Below are 22,056 nucleotides of genomic sequence, written 5' to 3' on the forward strand. Positions count from 1 at the left end.
GACACCGATGCAGCTTTATTTGATTTCTGACACACATAATTCAAATTTGGTTAGTTTTTTTAATGCTATTTATCTGCTTAGCTTACCTATGGCTTCGTGCATACTTGTACACTGATTAGCCATTACATTGAAATCACTGCCTAATATTGTGTAGGACCCCTTGTTGGACACAAGACCTCTGAAAGGTGAGCTGTGGTGTCTGGTATCAAGAACCACACTTTACCAGAGATTTAAAAAAAAAAAAGCTTTGCCAAAGCCTTATTATTTAAGTGTTACTTTAAAGTTTTTAATTTTATTTAAGTGTTACTTTTAAGTCATTCTGCTTTATCAGTTCTAACATATGAAGCCTTTATTTATTTATTTATTTATTTAGTTTTTAGTTTTTGTCCATGACCCTGATAGGTGTAGAGCTGTTAATAAACATTTAGCTGGGTTCTTTTTTTCTGCTTTTTTTCCTTCTCTGCTGATCAATATATTAGATCCTAAAAATCTTTGCTACCTAATTTGCTGATATGCTCATGTATTGCTTTTTTGTTTGTAAACAGAAATTTAATTGAAAAGCATCGTGTAAAAATAGATGTGCAGACAGGCATTCAATCTTTGCTTCTTAATCAGCTACCTATGTTTAGCATTGTGTTTTATGTTCAGCTTAAGTTCTTTGCTGATATCCTGATCATCTTTGTCTGTTCAGCCTGCTGAACCTGTGCTCCCTGAAGAATCAGGACCATCTACTGAAACTGACTGTGTCCACACTGGACTACAGCCGAGACGGCTTAGCGCGAGTCATCCTTTCCAAAATCCTCACTGCTGCAACTGATGTAAGCCACATGTTTATAGAGTTGATCTTTATAGCATTAATAATTTCCATGTTACATCTAAGAATGCATGCGAGCTGCTGAAAACATTTGTGGTCTGGTGTTGATGTGATAATAACAATTACAACAGTTTGGACTTTCAAGTATTAGTTCTCAAGTTGAGATTCGTGATGCACAGACAGGAGTCTGTAAACCTCAGTAACGCAAAAACAAGTAAGACTGTAAAGCAATGTCCATAGTGGATCAAAAATGTTCTGTGACAAGGTAATTAGTTGGCCTAAAATAAACATTTGCCTGAATATTTGAGTAATTCATAAAATAAATTTCTGCTGAGAAGTTCTTTTTTCTATCACTAAAGTGTTGCTGGTTCGAAAGGGTTAAGATAAAAATTATGGATAGAAATGATTTACAGGGTTAAACGTTTCTACATACATTACTGCTTCACAGTTCCCTGTAAATGTAGTTGAAGTACTGATTTCTGTGTGTATGTGCCTACAGAATTGTAGACTGTACGCCACCAAGCACCTGCGTGTGTTACTGCGTGCCAACGTGGAGTTCTTCAGCAACTGGGGCATCGAGCTGCTGGTCACTCAGCTCCACGATCGCAACAAGACCATCTCCATAGAGGCCCTGGACATACTGGACGAGGCCTGTGAGGACAAGGTAAAAGATCAGATAAAATTATTGAATTATAAATTACAAACTCCAAACTCTAAAGGCTTGTATTTTAGTCAAAAAAAAAAAATCAGACGTATTAAAATAAGAATCATGTGATCTGACTGCAGCATGTTAAAAGTTACTGATATCACATTAATTTAATTGATTAATGCTACAGTAGTACAATATTGTAGGATAATAATCAATGTTAAGGTGGTATAATGAATTTGTTTATTGTTACCAGTTATTGTTACCACCCAGAAGTTGTACAAGTCTTTTACCTCTCTTATACCACAGCAATGAACCAATAATTACACATACAAATTACTCATTATGAATGATTTCATCCATTCTATATTCAAACAAACAAATTAAGCTCTGTTGTCTACACTAGTTCTTCACAAACAGACTTTGTGTCTTATGTGGGGAAATTTTTCATTTGTGAATGTTCCTCTGGCTGTGGCAATAGATCCTTCTTAAATGTTAAGTAAACATCTCCTTTCGGAAAAAGCATCTCATATCAGCAACTGTACCTTTTTTCCTTCATTTTATAAATAATTTTCCGAGTCTTTATTAATAACCCATTGCTATATAAATTGTGACATTTTTCAACAAATTAATTAATGTAAATCTGTCCAGCTTAAATTGGGCCTGGGAGGCTGTTTTAGAACATTTTCTTACAAGTCTTGTGAACTACTTTTGTGTTGTTTAGGCGAATCTTCATGCACTGATTCAGCTAAAGCCAGCACTGACTCACCTTGGGGACAAGGGTGTGCTCTTGCTTTTAAGGTATGCTGGGGATCTGTTATTTATTAAGCAGCATATGTTAGTGACAGGAGTTCAAACGGAGACACAGAATCTCCTTGGTGCCAACCATTTGCCTTATTGATTTTTCACTACCAGTGTTGCATTGTTGAACTTAAAACAGTGCAGTTTCCTTACTTGAACTGTTTGTCCTTTCAGGTTCTTGTCCATTCCAAAAGGTTTTTCCTACCTCAATGAGAGAGGCTACGTCACTAAGCAGCTGGAAAAATGGCAGAAGGTGCTTTCTTTCTACTGTATTTTACACTTTACAATTATATTTAATGGACCAAACCCAACAATCATCTGAATCATTTTAAATGGCCAGGAACTGTCTATTTAGATTTGATCAGTTAAACACTGGGCTTATGTATTTGAAAATTAGGGGATGTAGTTAACCTAGATCACTGTTTTGATTTGATGTACAGTACAAAACTTGCTGAATCCTATCAGCCTTCAGGCTGATAAATTGCTGCTCTAAATTGGTTAGATTTGTACATTTAGTTAGGCTTTGGTATGTCACCTAACATGGAATGTGGAGAATTTATTACTGTTATTACTTGCACTGATTTAGTAAACATAACGTGTACATACGTGTAGTTTGCTCACTGTCCATTGCATTGGAAACATCTATGTACCTGAACAGGTATCCAATCAGTCGATCATGTGGCATCAGCACACTGCATAAAAATCATGCTGATACTGGCCAAGAGCTTCAGTTCACAATTCCACACAATTCAGTCCACAATGGGATTGACAAGTACATTAACTTCAGTATTTTACCCATGTCACACCCTCCCACTGGGGTTTTGAGGCTGAGGTACTATTAAGCTGTAACCCACTGGCCCAGTGTTACTGTATTTATTGCTAGAGATAACTTGCAATTAAGACATCCGCCAAAATCCCTTAAATGTAAATGGAGATCAAAAGGGGATAATTGAACCGGTTTAAGAAGATAGGATTTTTTTTTTTTTTTTAAAGGACACTATTTACATCCATGGTGGGCAGAAAAACATGTCAGAATTCACTACGCAACATTGCAAGTTTTGTGCATGCCAAGATTTTTTGCTCATCACAGTTCTAAACATAGACCGTATAAAATGAACTGGACAAACCCTTTGTGACACCACCCATAGGTTTTCTGAAATTGTTTGCTAAAGAAGTACCTCTCTGACAGGAGTTGACTCTGCCTAAACCCCGGTGAAAACATAAATAGACAAGTCGGGAGAATAAACAAAGTCTGGCTGTTGTTTAGACCACAACTAGTAACACAGTTACGTAGTTAACTACTTGTGGTTAGTGGCTAGCTTGTAGTTAGTTAACTACGTAATCATAAGCTGGTGAACTTAATGTATTTTAGCTAAATTAAAATGCTAATGCTATATGCTAATGAATTAGTTTGAATTCCGCCATCCATACCATACATGTTTTACTATATCAACTACATTTCTTGTAATCAGTTACGCTACCACAAGAATTCTAAACTAGTGGTTTGATACCGGCAACGCAGCTGTCACTCAAATCAGCCTCACCTCTAATTATGCATAACTACATGGCTTAATATAATTTTAATTGGTGAGTTGCATAAAACTTTACCATTGTATAGATGTCATGAATCTAGCTATTGAGACCAAAACAGTATTTTGAAACAGGCTGTAAACATGTTTATTTCTCTTGTAATTTTGGGGTCTGTGAGGATTGGCCTACTTTGGGAGCCACGCACCAGTGGACATTCAAGGAACTGCAAGTTTTGGCACTTTGTGGTGGCTTAGAAGTTATTATATCTATCCTTGTAGCTTCAACCAATTTGAGCATTTTCTTCTGACCTCTTTTATCAACATGAGACCTCAATGAGACAGAGAGACAGTGGAGAGACTGTTTTATTCCCCCCTACAATTTATAGAATTGCAAGAAGGTTTTCTTATGGTAAAAAAATAACTTACTGACTGTTACAAAGCAGTCATGGGACAAAGCAGTGCTTTTACAATGTTAAATTAACATCTGTTTACAAAAAGCCTTAAGTTAATTAACATCATGTTTTTGTTTACTTAGGCTTAAACAACTGTATATTGGACATCCTCTTTAAAGGGAAATAATACAGAATTAGATCACATGTAAATATGTCTGTGCTTTTCAGCTGCTGTTCTAAAAAATTAACACCTTCTGGCCAATCAGAAATGAGAATTCAACAGCATTGTGGTATAATTAGTATGATTAAATGTATATATATTTTTCTTATTTTAATAATAATCTTACACAAATGTTTATTTAAGAAATTGTTTAGGTTTGTTTGAGCAAAGAATACCTTGTTCTTTTAAGTTGCTAACGGTATATTGTGTGCCTCCTGCTTCTGTCCAGGAGTATAACCTCAAGTATGTGGATCTAATAGAGGAGCAGTTAAATGAGGCTCTCACTACATACCGTAAACCTGTCGATGGGGACAACTATGTACGACGGAGCAACCAAAGGTCCATAATTTTTTTTTGTCCCCCAATTTTCCTTTGCTAAGTATTACGTCCTTACCATAGTTCTAATAATTGTTGTTTAATTTGGTTTGCAGGTTGCAGAGGCCAAATGTCTATCTTCCCGTGCATTTATATGGTCAGCTTGTGCATGATAAAACAGGCTGCCATCTCTTAGAAGCTCAGGTGAGAGTGGGTTTCTTATAAAATTTGACCAGTCATAATTATATTACATTTTGTTCATGCCTCATGTCTTTGTTTTTTTTTTTTTTTTTTTTTTTTTTTTGACAGAATATCGTACCTGACCTAAGCTACACTGTGCGATCACCAGTGCTGGACACCTGGGAAGGCATCAAACAACTTAAAGCTGCTCTCTGGGCCTTGGTTAGTACAGATCTCCAACATAGGGTAAAAAACATTTGAAGAAGTAAAAATGGTTATTGTTGATCATTATGTTTGTTTCCAGGGTAATATTGGCACGTCCAACTGGGGTCTTAACTTGCTACAAGAGGAGAATGTAATTCCCGATATTGTGGCTTTGGCCCACCACTGTGAGGTTCTCTCCATCCGGGGGTGTGTAACCAGTATATTGATACTGCTGTTTATGTTGTTAGATATATAAATGCTTTAAACTGACCTTTGATTCATGTACTCCATGTCCCTTGTCTCTTTCAGAACATGTCTGTATGTACTGGGTCTCATTTCTAAGACAAAGCAGGGCTGTGAATTGCTGAAGCTTCAGGGCTGGGATTCTGTGCGGCACAGTCGTAGACAGCAGTGGCCTGTGGTGCCTGATGAGATCGAGCAACAGCCCCCACCTCCCCCCACCCTGCTCTCATCAGTTCCCAGCACCCTCAGCCTCAACTCTGAGTCCACTAGCTCTAGACACAACAGTGAAAGTGACTCCACCCAGCCCAGTAAGTGCTTTGTCAAAGGCTTCTTAATCAAGGTTATGGCAATGCATTTGTGACATTATATATCTACTCAAACACCATTTGTGAATAAACAGCAAAAGAATCATGGTTATTTTACCATATTTTAAAGGCTAGTCACATTTTTTTGGTCATCTAGCTGGCCATGCTACTTATATTTTAAAGTGACTTGTTTGTGTAAATTAACTGTCACTAGATGGGACTTTTTTTCCTAGATAGTGCTTTTGTCACTAGATGGCGCTTTAAAAATTTACAGCGAACCACAGTTTCCACTGTAGTTCCTGTTTCTCAGTTAATTAAAAAAGTGATAGGTCGTAATGAAATAAATACCAGCATATAAAAAAAATGTGACTTGTACAGACAATCAAGTATATATGTGTGTGTTGTTGTTTTTTTTTGTTTTGTTTTTTTTTTTTTGTTCAACAACAGCGTTTTTGCTAATAGCGAGTAATATTCCGGTGCATATAGTCTGGAAAATATGGTAATTACTTGATTACCAAGTAATTAATTGATTTTATAATTGTATCAAGAGACAAAAGGGGCAATTAACCAAAAACGTTTAGCCAAAAAAGGCTATAATTAATTCAATAGACTTATGTTAGGTAACTAATTTGCATGAAATACTGCAGATGCTTTAAAAATGTAAATATTTAACAGCCCTATTTTTGTTTTGTTTTTTCTTTCTAATATGTAATGCATAGACGTCTGTCTAAAAGCACCTTTGTTTGGCATGGTTTCTACTTTTTAGGCATGTACATCCTGGATGATGATAAAGATTGCTCTGAGCTGTCTGAAGAGCAGCCACTGTACATGAGGTCCAAGCTCCTAAAGGACCGCAGCCCCTTTACAATTTTGGCATCCAGCCGCTTTGTGCGCAATCGTTTCCTCATTTCTCTCTCTGGAAAGAAGCCACGCAGCACTAGTGACCCTAAAGGTAGCAGCGGCAGCAGCAATAAACTGATAAGCGAGCCCAAAATAGGAGGCCTGAGGAGGAACCGCACAGTCACAGAACCGTCTGTGTACTCCCCAGGTCAGGGGGATGTGTTTAGCCCGGTGTTTCCTGACTTGTCCAAGAGCCCATCAGTCACCTTAGAGACCTCATTTATAGGGAGTAAAGGGGATGAGCAGCAGGATGGAATTGGGGAGACCGAGTCACGTTTGCCCAGGGTAACAGAGCGCAACATTGCAGGAGGAGACATGCAGCGTGAGCAGACCAGTCGTGAGAGGCTGGCAGGTGATGGACCTACCTCTGGAGGCGGGGCTCAGTTCAAGAGCCGAAGCCAAAGCTTCAACACGGACACGACAACCAGTGGAATCAGCTCTATGAGCTCCAGCCCGTCCAGGGAAACAGCGGCAGGTGCCACGGACTCGTCCACCATTGACACGGACTGTGTAAGCCTCAGCACAGTCGTCAGTGCACAAACCATCCGGACCCTACATTCACTCACCCCCCAGTCTAATCACCTCCCCCTTTCCAAATCCAACTCAGTGCTGCTGGTTCCACCAGGCTCATCTCACACACTGCCGCGCCGGGCACAATCTCTTAAATCACCTTCTGTCACCACAATTACCAGTCTGACGGACTGCAGCTTTATGTACACGAGCCCCAGGGATGCACTGGGCTACGCAACACTCAAGCGTCTTCAGCAGCAACGCATCCACCCATCCCTCTCCCACAGTGAGGCGCTGGCTTCCCCTGCCAAAGATGTGCTCTTCACCGACACCATCACCATGAAAGCTGGCAGCCTGGACTCCAGACTCACACCAAGAAGGTCTGAAAGGTCCTCTCAGACATCATTTTTTTAGCAGCTCTATATAAACTATGCTTTTTGCTCCCTTGATTTGGATTTTTTATATTCCCAGGCCAACTGATTTTTATAGATTTTTACAGTTCTTCACCACCACTTAATTACTCAATGCAGAAAGTGCAACATGCATATAAAAAAAACACACATTATATTGTATCTTTAAAAAAAATAATCTTTCGTTATTTAAATGTTCATATTAATATTTGGCTATTTGTTTCAGCTGTAGATCTTTTTATTCCTTTAAGTTCCACAGACAAAAAACAATTGCATGCCCCGTGTTTCACCCCACTTTTAAAACCACAGGGCAAAAATTATTTAAAGCCAAACTGGCAGTTTGAATAAATAATGCATTTTTTTTGTATATATAACATTTAATGTCATTTATGGCCCAGAAAATATTCTACATGGTCAGCACTATTTATATTCCTCAAATACACTTCTTCAAATTTACCACGAAGGCTTTTTAGCATGCTGCATTTCTGACACTTCCTAATTTCCAAATTCAAATTTTATTGGTCTCGCATGCAATCATCCACAGTATGATCTGCAGTTAAATTATTTTTACAATTGTCTGACATAAAAATAGAATATACATACATTCAAATACATAAGAAAGAAGGCGAGGCATAAAAATATAATACAGAGAATATAAAAGATAGGTGGCAGCAAAAGTATGACATGTATATAGTTGGAATAAAATGCAGATATGTGCAGCATAAGAAAGACTAAGGTAGTCATAGAGAAATTGGCAGTATTTATTTTGTTTGATTTGAAATAATTTCATTCAACATCATTGTCATTGTGCAAAGTACAATTTATGTTAGCATGTTGGTACAGCTGTTGTATGGTTGATATGCAGTGCATTATAAGTATAAATGTCACAGTATTACAGTGCGATCGAATGTTAAGCATGGAAACAGGCACATGGATAAAATTATTTCTGGGTCTAGTTTTTTTTTTAATATAAATATTTAAAAATCTGTGGTGTATGAGTATGTTAACAGGGAGGTAGGTGTATGAGTGTTGTGCAAGCAAGCCCATGCTGTAGGTCTACGTGTTTTTAGGACCCAAAGAGCATATGGGAAGAAGCTCCTCTCCAATCTCTCTGTGTTGGCCTTCAGAGAGTGGAAGTGCTTTAGTGACCACAACAGAAAGAAGAGGCCAGTGTTTGGATAGCTGAGGCCCTTGACCTTGGTCCGTTTCCCAGCTTCTGTATATAGACTTCAAAAAGTCAGGGAGCTCACTGCGCCCTCGGGAGAGCCTGACTCTCTTGCTTGGTGCTGTTTCCAACTAGGTGTTTAACAATTAATTGATTTCATCAACTAAAATGATAATCAAATTAATCGTCATCAAATCTAATTGTCAGTTAGTTGATCTCATCTCATTTGATCCTTGCAGAAAATGGGAACGCTCGAACGCGTAAGGCTTACTGAATAGAAGTGAGTAATAGCATGATGGTAAACACATTGGAGGGCAAGTTAAAGTCCCTTAAGCATCTAAGGTGTTGGATGTTGACTGCCTGTCCTTAAGTACTGTAACAAGACCATGACAGGTCCTGTATAATATGAACAACAAAGTACCAGCTTCTCTCCTTTATCTTGCTAAAGTCCACTGTCAACTCCTTTTTCTAGCTGACACTATAACAAAGATTGTTCTCCAGGTTTTAATCTCCTTCAGGAAGGGTCAAGTACAGAGTGGCCGCACAGACATAAGTGTACATTTAAGTAAGGTTTTCCACACCATCATGTAGTGCTCCAGTGCTGAGAGTAAGGCAGGGTGAGATGCTTGTCCAGCATGATTTATGGGCATGACTGGCAGACCACAAGCATGTACTATGTACTTATAATTATCATATAACCCAAAAATCTCTAGTACATCAAGCTGCAAAGCAACGCACAAGTTTGTTTCAGTGTGCTTATTTTAAGTTTTGTTGTTGTTTCTACAGCAGCTTATACAGGGAGTGACTGTTGCTCGACAAAAGAATATTCAATGACGTGTAAATTATTGATATTGAGAGGTTTATTTAATGTTTATGAATGGAGTCTCCCCCTAAAGTCATTACTTTGTAATAATGGCAAAACTGTAAAGTTCAGGCCAAGTCTTTATAACTTGAATTGACAGTTTCTTGGTAACATGATGATGGAAGTGATGATGGAACCACTGTAATTAGCAGCTATCACATGAGAGTTGACAGGAACCTGTTTTGTAAATGTTCTATAACTTTAAATGGAAGTACAAATGGATTAAAAAAAAACGGTTATTCTGGCAGAAACTGGGATTATAATAGTTATTAAAAGCATCAGAGAAAAACAGTCAACTTTGGGTCATAAGAACAACTCTGCTTTGTATCAGGCTGCACCTCAAGAACTTATTTTAATATAAAACAATTTTCCATTATTTTTTTATTCCAAATAATTTCAGCTATTGTACTTTTGATTGTTTTTCCATTATTTTATGGTGGGGTGTTTTAGGAAGTGCAGTCAAGATCCAACACCTTCCACAAACCAGTTCCTTTAAAAAATAGCCTTGTATTTACTTATTTATTTAGGCTATTTATACAACTTTATTTGTTTGGTATTCATTTTAGACTTCAGTAATAAGTACTCATGGAATGAGTGAACTGTTCTTTCCTCAGTACAAGGAAACATGCCAACAGGAAAAGTCCTCCTCAGGCTAATTGCACATGTACAACCATGTATAAGTGATGTATTCTCCTATGGAGAATTCCTTTAAAGAAGGAAGAATAGAGTTTTAAACTCTGAGTACTATGATGTAAGCCCCTTTGACAATAATGCAAACTGTTTCTGATGGTCCCTCTCAGGTATTCTAAAACACGCTTCAGCTTTCTGGGCCTGGGCTCAGCCGGGCGCCGTCGCCGATCTCTTCTACCCCGGCGTGTGGATCACCCTGGGAGCTGGCAGCTCTCTTTCATTTGGAAAGACCGGTCCTGTCCTTTTTATTTTTTTAGGGGAAAAAATATATTCACCCATGCCTCAGTGCAGCCCTATATCAAAAGTGCTTGGACCCCTTTGATTTATCACAATCCCTGTTTCTGTTCTTTTAATGCTTCCTCAGTCCTGCAGGCAAGACCATCCATTCCTCCTGCTAATTTTACTAAGCTAGTATAGAGAAACAACTGTGCAAAACCTTTTCCTGTGTGCCTATAAGCTTATCCACATTTGAATGTGTGGCATGTGCCACCTTTTAACAATCCAGTGACTTTTTAGCAGCTATGGTAGTCTCCCGATTAAGTAATTCCTAATGTAAACAAGCAATTCAAAATCAGTTGTGTTAATCAGGTATTGATCACTTTTCTTTCTTTTCTCCCCCTTTTGTCTCGTTCCTCTCTTGGTGTTTCTGTTCTGTCCTGCCACTGACTCGGTTCTCCTGTGTGCACAGGTTCCTGAAGGCTCTGAGCTTTGCGTCTTTGGATAAGGAGGACCTATTGAGTCCCATAAGTCAGACTACACTGCATCGTTCCTCCTCGGTGCGCTCCATGGTGTCCAGTGCCACCTATGGTAGTTCGGATGACTACATCGGCCTTGCTTTACCCGTGGATATCAACAACATGTTTCAAGTACTTAGGCTTTTTTTCTCCCAGTGATTTATCTGTAACAACACATCTTGAAGTCTTATGTTTCAGTTGTACCACAAGAACTTGTCAATGTTGCATTTCTTGTATAATGTACAAAATGATGCATAATTCTTTTTTTTTTTTTTGCCGGGGGGGGAGGGCATAGTTACATTACTCCATTATCAGTATTTGTGAGCTCATGCAACAAAACTTTCCTCAGTGTTACACCACTCCCTGGTGTTGTCTAAGTAGCAGTTTGTAAAGATCCGATCAGAGCTGTCTAAGAAGGACCTCTCTGGCTGGTTGTTGTCACCTTGATGGAAGTGCCCTTAACAGTAACTGTGGGAATTGACTAACAAAATTAGGGAGAACATTTAATTTAAAATGTCTGTCAAAACAAGCTAGCCTCTTTTATCTCTTGCATCATATCTTCTTTCAATAGTAATTAACTCCTCTTTCTTGAGTTTAGGAAGGGAAAATTTAAACTTGTGTTATTGGGAAACTGCTAAAAAAAATTGTGCTGGAGGACTATGAAAGAGCTTTACCATGACACAGCAGAAAGTTGCTTTAAATGATTTAGACTATAACAGGAACATAGTACTATGCAGTATTATAGTAATAATGACCCATTAGAACTAGCACATAAATATAATTTCGTAGTTTGTAGCTTTGACGGTGAAACACAGTTTGTCATTATAGACCTCTAATAATATGTTTCTATGCTAATAGATAAAAGAGACTCCATATTTCCAGAAGAGGACTAGCCCACCTTCTGAGGACAGAACTGCCAGGTTCTTTTCCGGAGATTCTGATGGTAAAAATTCGTATATATTGCTAATCACTTTGATCCCATTAAATCTATATTAATGTCATGTATTTAAAAAAAATTCTTGACACCCTTCTCTACTGACAGGTTCTGATGGCCTACGGCACGGCATACTGAAGTCTCAGCTCAGCATTACGGAGCTCATGGCTGCGAGTCGAGCAGATCAGCAACAGCTGCTGGGCTCGGAGGAGACGGGTCTGCAAGAACACACAGAGGAGAACTGCCTCTACTGTGTGGGCTGCAAAGTCCTGGGCTGCAACACACATACACCCATGCAGAGCCGTTCAGGTAAATAATTATTAGGGTCAAGGCTCATGTGTTTCAATCTTTTTACTAATTTGCACCAAGGGTTAAATATCTGTAAATTGCTTATAACAGGTAAACCTTGGATTACGAGCATAATTTGAAACTCAAAAATCTAATGATACTATACAACACTTTTGCCTCCTTTTGAGGATCTTTACTAAAGAGCAGTCAGTACGCTTGGGCATAAAATAAACACACTTCAGGCGCCCACACACATGGTCACAATGTCATAGTAAACAGTATACAATCAGGGTGTTGACAATACCCTAATTGTATATTGTATCGCACGCACACCGAGACTGAGCAGGAAAGGGAGAACCATTGGCTCAGTTGTAATCAAGTGATGCTTAGCAGATGACACTTATGCATACCATACCTATTTTAAAACTTTGCTTGTTTATTAAGTAAAAATTTGTTTACATTTTTTTCTCATCTTGCAAAACACTCAGACCAAGTTACTAGCGATCCAAGGTTTTACTGTAGTTGAAAGATAATGTGATTGTTAATGTGAGATGTGTACAATATTAATATTATAAATGTCATACAAAAATGGTTAGTCTTTTTCCACTGTATGTGTTAATTTGTATAAGATACAGTAACATGTTTATATGATTGACATTGATAAGAATTAAAAGAGCCACTGAAAGTTTGATGTAGTTTAGAGAGGCACACAGACACTAATTTAGGTCATTAAATCATAATGCATGTAGACTTTGTTTATTCTTTACCTTTAGTTATACCTTACCTGAGTTATACTCAAAATGGCTACTAAACATTTTGCAGGAACCTGTAATCATGTTTGCTTAAGACCAAGTTTACTGTCACCATGTAATTAAAAATATGATTACTTTTTACAGTCTTAGTTGAAACCCTGGATAACATCTGTTTTGTTTTTTGGCGGGTTTTTCTGTTTGTTTTGTTTCCCTAATTTTCAGACTTTGCTGATGCTTCATATTCAGATTGGTGCAGTCAGCCTATGCACAACCACCTTGAGGTCATGCCCCCCTCGAAGTTCTCTGGTGTGTCTGGATGTAGTGATGCTGTGTCCCAGGGCTCTGCCGGGAGCACCCGTAGTACAGAGCTGGTTCTAGGTACGACTGAGACAGCTGATGTTTTTAGATTCATGGTTTTTTTTGTGTCTAATTTACAACAGTTTCTCTCAGAATTGTGTGTGCATAATTCGTTCCGGATGCAGACTCGTATTTCAAAACACTCATAAATCAAAGTGAATTTTCTCATAAGAAATAATGGAAACTCAAAATTTTCGTTTCACAGCCCAAAAAATTAATACGTAAAAATAATTTATACAAAATATAAAGTAAAAATAAAACAAATTAACCTAAACTTTACCTTTAAAAAAGTAAAAAAAAATCCCGACAGATAAGTGTTTTCGTTTATGCGCGCGCACAAAGCTAAAGTAAGAGGAGAGGAGGATTCAGACCCTCCCCTCTTCTCGTCCTACACAGTAAATCTTCCTTCTCTCTTATTTAAGTTTCACACACACCCACACATTAATGGAAAGACTGTTTTAGTGGGAAAATTGGCAAGGAACATCGCTAATCGCATGAGCACACGCTAACGGAATTTATTGAGTGATATCCCGGACAATATTCAAAAGGAATTGCAAAACGCATTTGCAATTGTGTTTCCCATATGTGGATGCACAAAGTGTGCCATAATTCAAATGCAATTACAAGCTTTGCATTACCGTTTGCTGTTTCGCCTTCGTGTACGCACACTGACTGCGAAAAGTCCATTTGTATTTGTATTTCCCATGTGTTACAAGTCATGAGCCTGCCATATTTAAACAGCAAAATCAATGACCACGTTTGCTTTTTTACTTTCTCAAGCCGCCAAAATTCAAATGCAATCGCTAATCCATTTGCAATTGCATTTCCAACACGTTACACAGAAACCTGTCAATCAGCGTCAGGGGCGGGTCTATACTGTGGGGCGGGATTGTGTGGGGAGTGACGTCATTCGCAGTCGCCGACCAAGAGGGGGGAATTTGAGCAATGGAGGTGAACCGAGATTATCTCATTTTTTTATCAAGAAATAAACACACAAAAATGACAAATCGCATATTTTCTTACTCTGAAGTGGACAGAGAAGCTATTACAAATAAATATTTTTTTAGATCTTCTCCTGTTACAGCCTGCTGGAGCTAAATCATTCAAAAACGCTGCTTACCGGCGCTTCATAGAGATAGAGTCACTAAGGGACCATCTAACAAGTGTATGACCAAGACTCAACCGTTTATTTACAGAAGAATTACCGAGGAATACCTCACAGGACATCTAACATATTACACTGTTAGGCTACAGTATGGATTATTTGTTTATTTATTTGTTTGTTTAATTGATTAATAATTATTTCAATGTACATTTTAAAATAAATGATTACACAGACAATTCTTGTGGCAATAAAACAGATAATTTGTTAAATGAGAGTTAGGGTTAGGGAGAGTTAGTTTTTTTATTATTAAAATAATAATAATTGTAAAGATATGTATGAAAATGAATGCACTTTGGTACAGTCTATTATGAGTTGCAAAAATGACAATTAAATCAACAAAATTCAATAACTTTTTTGCTATAGAAATTTAGCATTTAGAAAATGTAAAACCAACTGTACTATAATGCACTCTATCCTTGCTAATAACTACAACCCTTCCCTTTGCAATATTCAGTTTGATATTAATTCAGTTAATTTTTTTATTCATTTTTTGAAAAAAAAAAAGAAGAGAAATCAAACTGAAACTGATAGAGTGGATTTTAGTACAACTGGTTTTACATATGTAATCCACATAACGAAAAAGCTATTGATTTTTTTTTCCAATGTTATGCGCTAAAATGCCTCCCTGCCACAGATCTCCCCCCCCAACCCGCCCCCCCCCCATAACCTATCTCAAATATTATATTAGAACATAAGGTAATAGGTTTATGATTTACAAATTGCACCAAACGAATTTGATTATAAAATAAGCAATATAAAAAAGACATGTTGTATAAGGAAAAAATATATAAATTATATATTTTTTTCATATATATGTATATTTTTATATTGCTTATTTATAATAAAAATCGCTTTGTGTAATTTTTCATCATAAACAATATTTATTTAGTGTAAACATTTTTGTATTACATGACAAACCCCTGCAAAATAAATGTTCCACAAAATAAACATTATATGAGAATTTGTATTATGTGTCTTAATTTTCGTGTATTAATTTGTCACGTGCCTAGGGTGAATTATAATAGTAATAATATATTTGATAATAATAATAATATGATTTTTTAAATTATGATTTCCTAATATATTTGATAGAGATTTTGTGGGGGTGCAATCCGTGACAGGGGGGCATTTTAGCACATAACACAACTTTACTGCGGTTCACCTCCATTGCTCAAATTCCCCCCTCTTGGTCTGCGACTGCGAGTGACGTCACTCCCCACACAATCCCGCCCCACAGTATAGACCCGCCCCTGACGCTGATTGACAGGTTTCTGTGTAACGTGTTGGAAATGCAATTGCAAATGGATTAGCGATTGCATTTGAATTTTGGCGGCTTGACGCGCGACGCAAAGAAAGTGAAAAAGCAAACATGGTCATTGATTTTGCTATTTAAATATGGCAGGTTCATGACTTGTAACACATGGGAAATACAAATGCAAATGGACTTTTCTTTTTTATTTGAAATTTGGCAGTCAGTGTGCGCCACAAAGGCGAAACAGCAAACGGTAATGCAAAGTTTGCAATTGCATTTGAATTATGGCACACTTTGTGCGTCCACATATGGGAAACACAATTGCAAATGCCTTTTGCAATTCCTTTTGAATATTGTCCGGAATATCGCTCCATAGGAATTACTGCTGTAAAGTAAAAAAAAAATTAAAATTAACCTGCAATTTACCTTTAAAAAAATATCACAACAGAGCAGTGTTTCTGTGTATAGCAAAGAGTGTGTGTATCTTTGTGAAGGTGAGAGGAGGTGTGTGTGTGTGTGTGTGTGTGTGTGTGTGTGTGTGTGTGTGTGTGTGTGTGTGTGTGAAGGCAAAAGGAGGGGTGTGTGTGTGAAGGCAAAAGGAGGGGTGTGTGTGTGTGTGTGAAGGCAAAAGGAGGGGTGTGTGTGTGTGTGTGAAGGCGAAAGGACAGGTGTGTGTGTGAAGGCGAAAGGACGGGTGTGTGTGTGAAGGCGAAAGGACGGGTGTGTGTGTGTGTGAAGGCAAAAGGAGGGGTGTGTGTGTGTGAAGGCAAAAGGAGGGGTGTGTGTGTGTGAAGGCAAAAGGAGGGGTGTGTGTGTGTGAAGGCAAAAGGAGGGGTGTGTGTGTGTGAAGGCAAAAGGAGGGGTGTGTGTGTGTGAAGGCAAAAGGAGGGGTGTGTGTGTAAAGGCAAAAGGAGGGGTGTGTGTGTGAAGGCAAAAGGAGGGGTGTGTGTGTTTGAAGGCAAAAGGAGGGGTGTGTGTGTGTGAAGGCAAAAGGAGGGGGGTGTGTGTGTGAAGGCAAAAGGAGGGGTGTGTGTGTGTGAAGGCAAAAGGAGGGGTGTGTGTGTGTGAAGGCAAAAGGAGGGGTGTGTGTGTGTGAAGGCAAAAGGAGGGGTGTGTGTGTGTGAAGGCAAAAGGAGGGGTGTGTGTGTGTGAAGGCAAAAGGAGGGGTGTGTGTGTGTGAAGGCAAAAGGAGGGGTGTGTGTGTGTGAAGGCAAAAGGAGGGGTGTGTGTGTGTGAAGGCAAAAGGAGGGGTGTGTGTGTGTGTGAAGGCAAAAGGAGGGGTGTGTGCGTGTGTGAAGGCAAAAGGAGGGGTGTGTGCGTGTGTGAAGGCAAAAGGAGGGGTGTGTGCGTGAAAGTGCACGGTGTCCAAAGACAAACGCACCTCCTTTCTCCTGCAGGCTGATACAGAGAGAGAGAAAATGGATCTTTAACCTCTCTAATGAGACTTGCTTTTGCCTTACACACGCACACAAATGTGTGTTATAGTAAACAGTACACAGGTGCTGTACACACACGCATACAAGCACAAAATAAAATAAAATAAACTGTACACGTGTGCAAGGATGTTGATTAAACCAGTAAGAGATGCGTACTAAGACCCAGCAGGGGAGACGATTACCCACAATTCCGCAGTGCAAGAGAGAGAAAAACCATTGGCTCAGTTGTGATCACGTGACGCTCAACATCAAAACAAGAAGCGGATGCTTGATACATGATACTTGGTACTGGTAAACCAAGACTTGTTCGTTTTCCAAGTCAAAATTGATTAAAAATCTTTGCTCGTCTTGCGGAACAATTGCAAACCATGTTACTCGTCATCTGAAGATCCACTGCAAGTGAAGCTTCAGAAACTTAAATTGTTAAAGGTTTTGCATTAATACGATCTTTGACACATATTTTTTATAGGAGTTAAGACTATTCCAGAAGACGCACCAGCCTGCAGAGTTCTGCTGAGGAAAGAGGTGCTTCGACTGGTCGTCAACCTTAGTTCATCCGTAGGAACCAAAGGCCATGAAACGGGATTGCTCACGTAAGGAGATCCTCAAGCCCAACTTACACAGCCCTCTCCTGTTCTGGTCACGGTCTTCTGTCTTATTGTACTTGATCTGCAGCCATCAACAATAAAAAGCTTATGATTAGCTTCATTTAAACTGCCATGCCTGCTTAAATCACTTCAGGTCTCTCTGTAGTTTTAAGAAGACTTTTCCATGTACAGACTTTTTCTTACATCATTTTAATAGATACATTTTTATAAATATAAGCATTTTGTCATTATTTACGTAATCTCACTGTCCACTTTAATAGGATCACCCGTACCCCGGAACATTGATGTAGTCATTTATCTTATCTAATTTCAGTTAATGTTTACCTCATATATAGGAATGCAGTGTGATCTCTGTGATTTTTATTGTGGCATTATACTGTATATTGGTACCAGATGAGCTGGTTTGAATATTTTATAAACTGTAGATCTCCTGAGGCGGCACGATAGCTTAGTGGATAGCACTGTCACCTTTCAGGTTCCTAGTTCCATTCCCGGCCAAATTCGATTCTTGCATGTGTGTCTATGGAGTTTGCATGTTTTCCCTGTTCTTTGCTGGGTTTCCTCCAGATACTCCGGTTTTCTCCCACAGTCCAAAGACATGCAGATTAGTAGTGTGTGAGCGTGTATGTTTGTGTGCGCTGCAATAGATTGGTACCCTGCCTAGGTGTTCCCCACCTCGTGCCCTAAATCTCTTGGAATAGGTTATAGATCCTTGTATACAGGATTAAGTGGTATAGACGATAAGTAAGTGAGTAGATCTCATGATATTTTTCACACACTACAGTCCTCTAGTGTTTACACTAAATGGTGTGTGCGTGAGTTTCAGTGTGAGGGAACTGAAAGTCCATGAGTCAATGGGTAGAAATGCCTTGTTGTTGAGGAAACTTGCAAGATTGGTTCGAGTCATCAGAAAGGGTACACTAACTCCAGTACTCACTCTTGACATGAAGTTTTGGAGTCAGATTCTTGTTTTTGGCTGACAGGAAAGAAGTCTAATGTGGTCTTCTGCCAATGTAGCTCATCCATCATAATGGTTAAGATGTTGCCCACTTTAATATACTTTTCTGCCCACAACGGTTCTAAAGATAATTTTTTTTAATTACTAGGGACTGCCTGTCAACTCAGACAAGCCTTGTTATTCCCTTCTGGTCTCTCTCATCTATAAGGTGTTTCAAACTGGAGACTCTCTACTCATAGAATTATTTTAGTTTTCTCTGTGTAAACGCCACATCAAATAAAATAACATTAGGTACAAACAAATCCCACAATTTAAGTCACAGAGATCACACCTTTTCTTAATTTTGACATTTCATATTATTACATTACATACACATAGTGAACATCTCTTCAGTGCTCCCCTCCACTTTATGAGCAGAGATTTTAGATTTTAACCTTCATACTTACTTCTTTAAATAAAACCTGACAACCAGCATCCATTGTTTTGTCTGAAAGGTGGTAAGTTATGCAATATGTGTAAAAGAAAAATATTTTCTTTTTATGAATTATATAGTTTTATATAATTGTATATAATTTTAACCTTGCTCAGTACTACATAAATATCCCAAACAAAAATTGTGTATACATTTTTTTTAGTTTATTTATTTTTATATTTATATTCTTTATTTTATAAATTATGTATAAAAAGTGTTTCTGAGGAAAATGTGTGATTCCTTCCTCCTTATTTATTCAGTGTTGGCTAAATTTTTGAGTAAAGCTTGAAATTAATCCCTTTTTCGATCAAATCCATCTGCAGGATCAAGGAAAAGTTTCCATATGCATTCGATGACATCTGCTTATACTCGGAAGTGTCCCATCTGCTGGCTCACTGCATGTTCAGACTCGCCTCTCGACGCTTTATCCAGGAGCTTTTTCAAGATGTTCAGTTTATTCCAGTAAGTTTCCTCAGCATTTTTCTTAGATTTGAGCCAAAAATAAATGTTTATTTATTGGTCAGACAAAACCCTGTATATACTTTTCACACCAACCTGTGCATACTTTCCCATGTCCCACAGCTTTACGAGGAGGCTGAGAGCATTTTGTCGATGCCATCAAAATCTGTCACTGTAAATTCTCCACCGGAGTCCTGATACTGTAAAGCCTGTGCTTACAGTCACACCCCTCTCCCCCCACCCTCCTCTACCCAGACCTCATTCATTTTCGCCTGGCCTGGCTGCAACTTTATGGAAAATGGAGGCAACAAGACGTAACGTGGGAATATGGAGCAGGTGGAGAGAAGACAAAAGTGATAGAAGGCACAAAGAGCGTCTAAAGAGGCATTTGCAGAATTTGTCTGTGAAGAAAAATAAAGAATCGGTACGGCGCATTTAAGAAAAGATCAACGGAAACATACTGCCTGAACAAAGAAAAAAAAAAAGCCTGAAATCATGACAAAAAAACTGTTTAAACTCCTATTTGGAGTTACAACCAAAATATAGCTTTTGACTGACAGTTATGCGTGTAAAGCACTGACAGTGTGGTGACAGTAAGAAATGAATAATCCACTGAAAGCTGTACAAGATGCTGTTTTTGTTTTTGTTTTTTTGTTTTTTTTTCTGTCTCAGTTCTACAGTCATCATGAATTGCATTCGGATATGGACTGAAATAACAAAAGCATGTTTGCTGTTCTTCCCTCTGGATCCCTCAAGTTTTGATTTTAACACTACAAAATTGTGGTTTGTATCACTAACTTAATCCATGTATATAAAGAAATACGCAGCGAGCCTGTAATTGAATTATTCATCAAAAAAAGCCTCAGTTTTTGTTCCACACCCACACAACCAACATGTGAGGCAATCAAGGATCCAACCGTGTATGCCAGTAACCACCTTATTATATTAAGGTATTTGCTGTTATAAGCACTTGATTATGATTCATATTTAAGCACCTCACCCACAGTTTGGATTCAACATTGTAAAACCATGCAGCTTTAGTTTTCCAAATATATTTTCCAGGTAAGGCTGTTTATTTACATCCATTCACATGGGATTTGTTCTGCGTTCATTGGCTCGTTTACAGCTTCTCCTCACATGCAAGTAATTCTGTAGGTGCACAGTTACTGCTGGTAGCTGGACCACTCCACATTTACATATGTTGTATCATTTAGTGTAACTACTGGAATGAGCAATCTCTAATTAGTAATGTGACACTGCCCCTGGTAAAGGCATTGGTAGGAATGCTTACTAGGTAAAATAATCATTGACAAGGTGGTGTGATGAAACCCAGCGTCGAATAGACCTGCTGTTACCATCTTGGAGTTGGTTATTTTCCTATGATGTAAACTAACTAAAAAAAAAAAAAAAAGATTTCTTTTACATCGCAGACCATTTTTTATTAATTGAATAACAACTGTGTTTTATCCATGCCATGTTAGAGTGTAAACTGTCCTGTTTTGATCTCCGTCCTAAAGACGTTCTCATTCCAGAAAACTTAATTACAGCTTTACTTCTGACTGTTACAAAGGGCTGAAACTAGAGACTTCTTCCATAAATGGTAAACAAAGCTATTTCAGAAAACATCACCGTTTTATTGATTATACGTATTGTTAACACGCTTATGGATTTGTGATCATGTATTTTATATCAAAGGAGGATTTGATACAAACTTGTAATCTTTTTTCAACTGCTGGTATGAAAAATACCTTTAAGTCAATGGTATAAAAGACTAAACACAGTGTGTGGGGTAAAAAAAAAAGGTCTTTAAATGAATACCTGCAAGGTCACCAACAGCGTAGGAGAGTAATAAAGTTGTTCAGCAGATTACTGCTGTACTGAGTCTCCTCAGCAAACTGTTATTCTAGTTGAGAGGGCTCCCTGAGTTCCCAATGTTTGACAGTCTGCTTCCTTATAAATCCAGATTGGATCAACTGTTGGATCAATCAGAATAATTTCAAATGTCCGGCTTTAAAATTCATTTGGATTCTTAAAATTTCAGGACAATTCTGAGCAATTTTTCTGTTGCCACATGCTTTTGTCCACATGTTTGTGTGCCCAATCAATGTAAAGTTAATATGTTTGGTTTTACACTGCACAGAATTTAATGAACCAAAAGGCAAAATTAAAGTCTTATCTATCGTTAGACTGAAGAACCGTAACACTGTAAAACTTTTTCACTAATTATAAATACGGAAGAACAAACCTTTACCAACCACACACAGAAAACAGAACACAAAGCAGAATGTCGAATTTCATAAGTACGACTACTTTTCACCATTTTGATGGGTTAATTTTCTTCTCTGTGTTTGGCAAACCAAATACTATCACTAAATGATGTGAATGTGAAAGCACTTTTACAATTAACCAGGCAGGGGCTTGCAAAACTAGCTATGAAAACAAACTGCTAACTGAG

At 38.1% G+C, this 22,056-nt stretch overlaps 1 protein-coding gene across 3 annotated transcripts in view; it reads left to right on the forward strand.

The window, feature by feature from the left end:
* rictorb (RPTOR independent companion of MTOR, complex 2b) overlaps positions 1-20,431 on the forward strand; it is a 39,753-nt gene extending 19,322 nt beyond the window's left edge. For 2 of the 3 annotated variants that reach the window (XM_053478129.1, XM_053478131.1), the window contains 17 exons: positions 692-818; positions 1,314-1,478; positions 2,185-2,261; positions 2,436-2,514; positions 4,632-4,741; positions 4,834-4,921; positions 5,027-5,119; positions 5,202-5,308; positions 5,411-5,652; positions 6,416-7,448; positions 10,875-11,052; positions 11,779-11,863; positions 11,963-12,163; positions 13,117-13,272; positions 17,574-17,697; positions 19,466-19,604; positions 19,725-20,431. In XM_053478129.1, the coding sequence (XP_053334104.1) occupies positions 692-818; positions 1,314-1,478; positions 2,185-2,261; positions 2,436-2,514; positions 4,632-4,741; positions 4,834-4,921; positions 5,027-5,119; positions 5,202-5,308; positions 5,411-5,652; positions 6,416-7,448; positions 10,875-11,052; positions 11,779-11,863; positions 11,963-12,163; positions 13,117-13,272; positions 17,574-17,697; positions 19,466-19,604; positions 19,725-19,799 (3,079 nt within the window). In that variant the 3' untranslated portion in view covers positions 19,800-20,431. The remainder of the gene's footprint in view (positions 1-691; positions 819-1,313; positions 1,479-2,184; positions 2,262-2,435; positions 2,515-4,631; positions 4,742-4,833; positions 4,922-5,026; positions 5,120-5,201; positions 5,309-5,410; positions 5,653-6,415; positions 7,449-10,874; positions 11,053-11,778; positions 11,864-11,962; positions 12,164-13,116; positions 13,273-17,573; positions 17,698-19,465; positions 19,605-19,724) is intronic. The other variant, XM_053478130.1, reaches the window with a different exon arrangement.
* The last annotated feature ends 1,625 nt before the right edge of the window (positions 20,432-22,056 follow it).

This window comes from Clarias gariepinus, chromosome 19, assembly GCF_024256425.1.
Source record: "Clarias gariepinus isolate MV-2021 ecotype Netherlands chromosome 19, CGAR_prim_01v2, whole genome shotgun sequence".
Lineage (NCBI taxonomy): Eukaryota > Metazoa > Chordata > Actinopteri > Siluriformes > Clariidae > Clarias > Clarias gariepinus.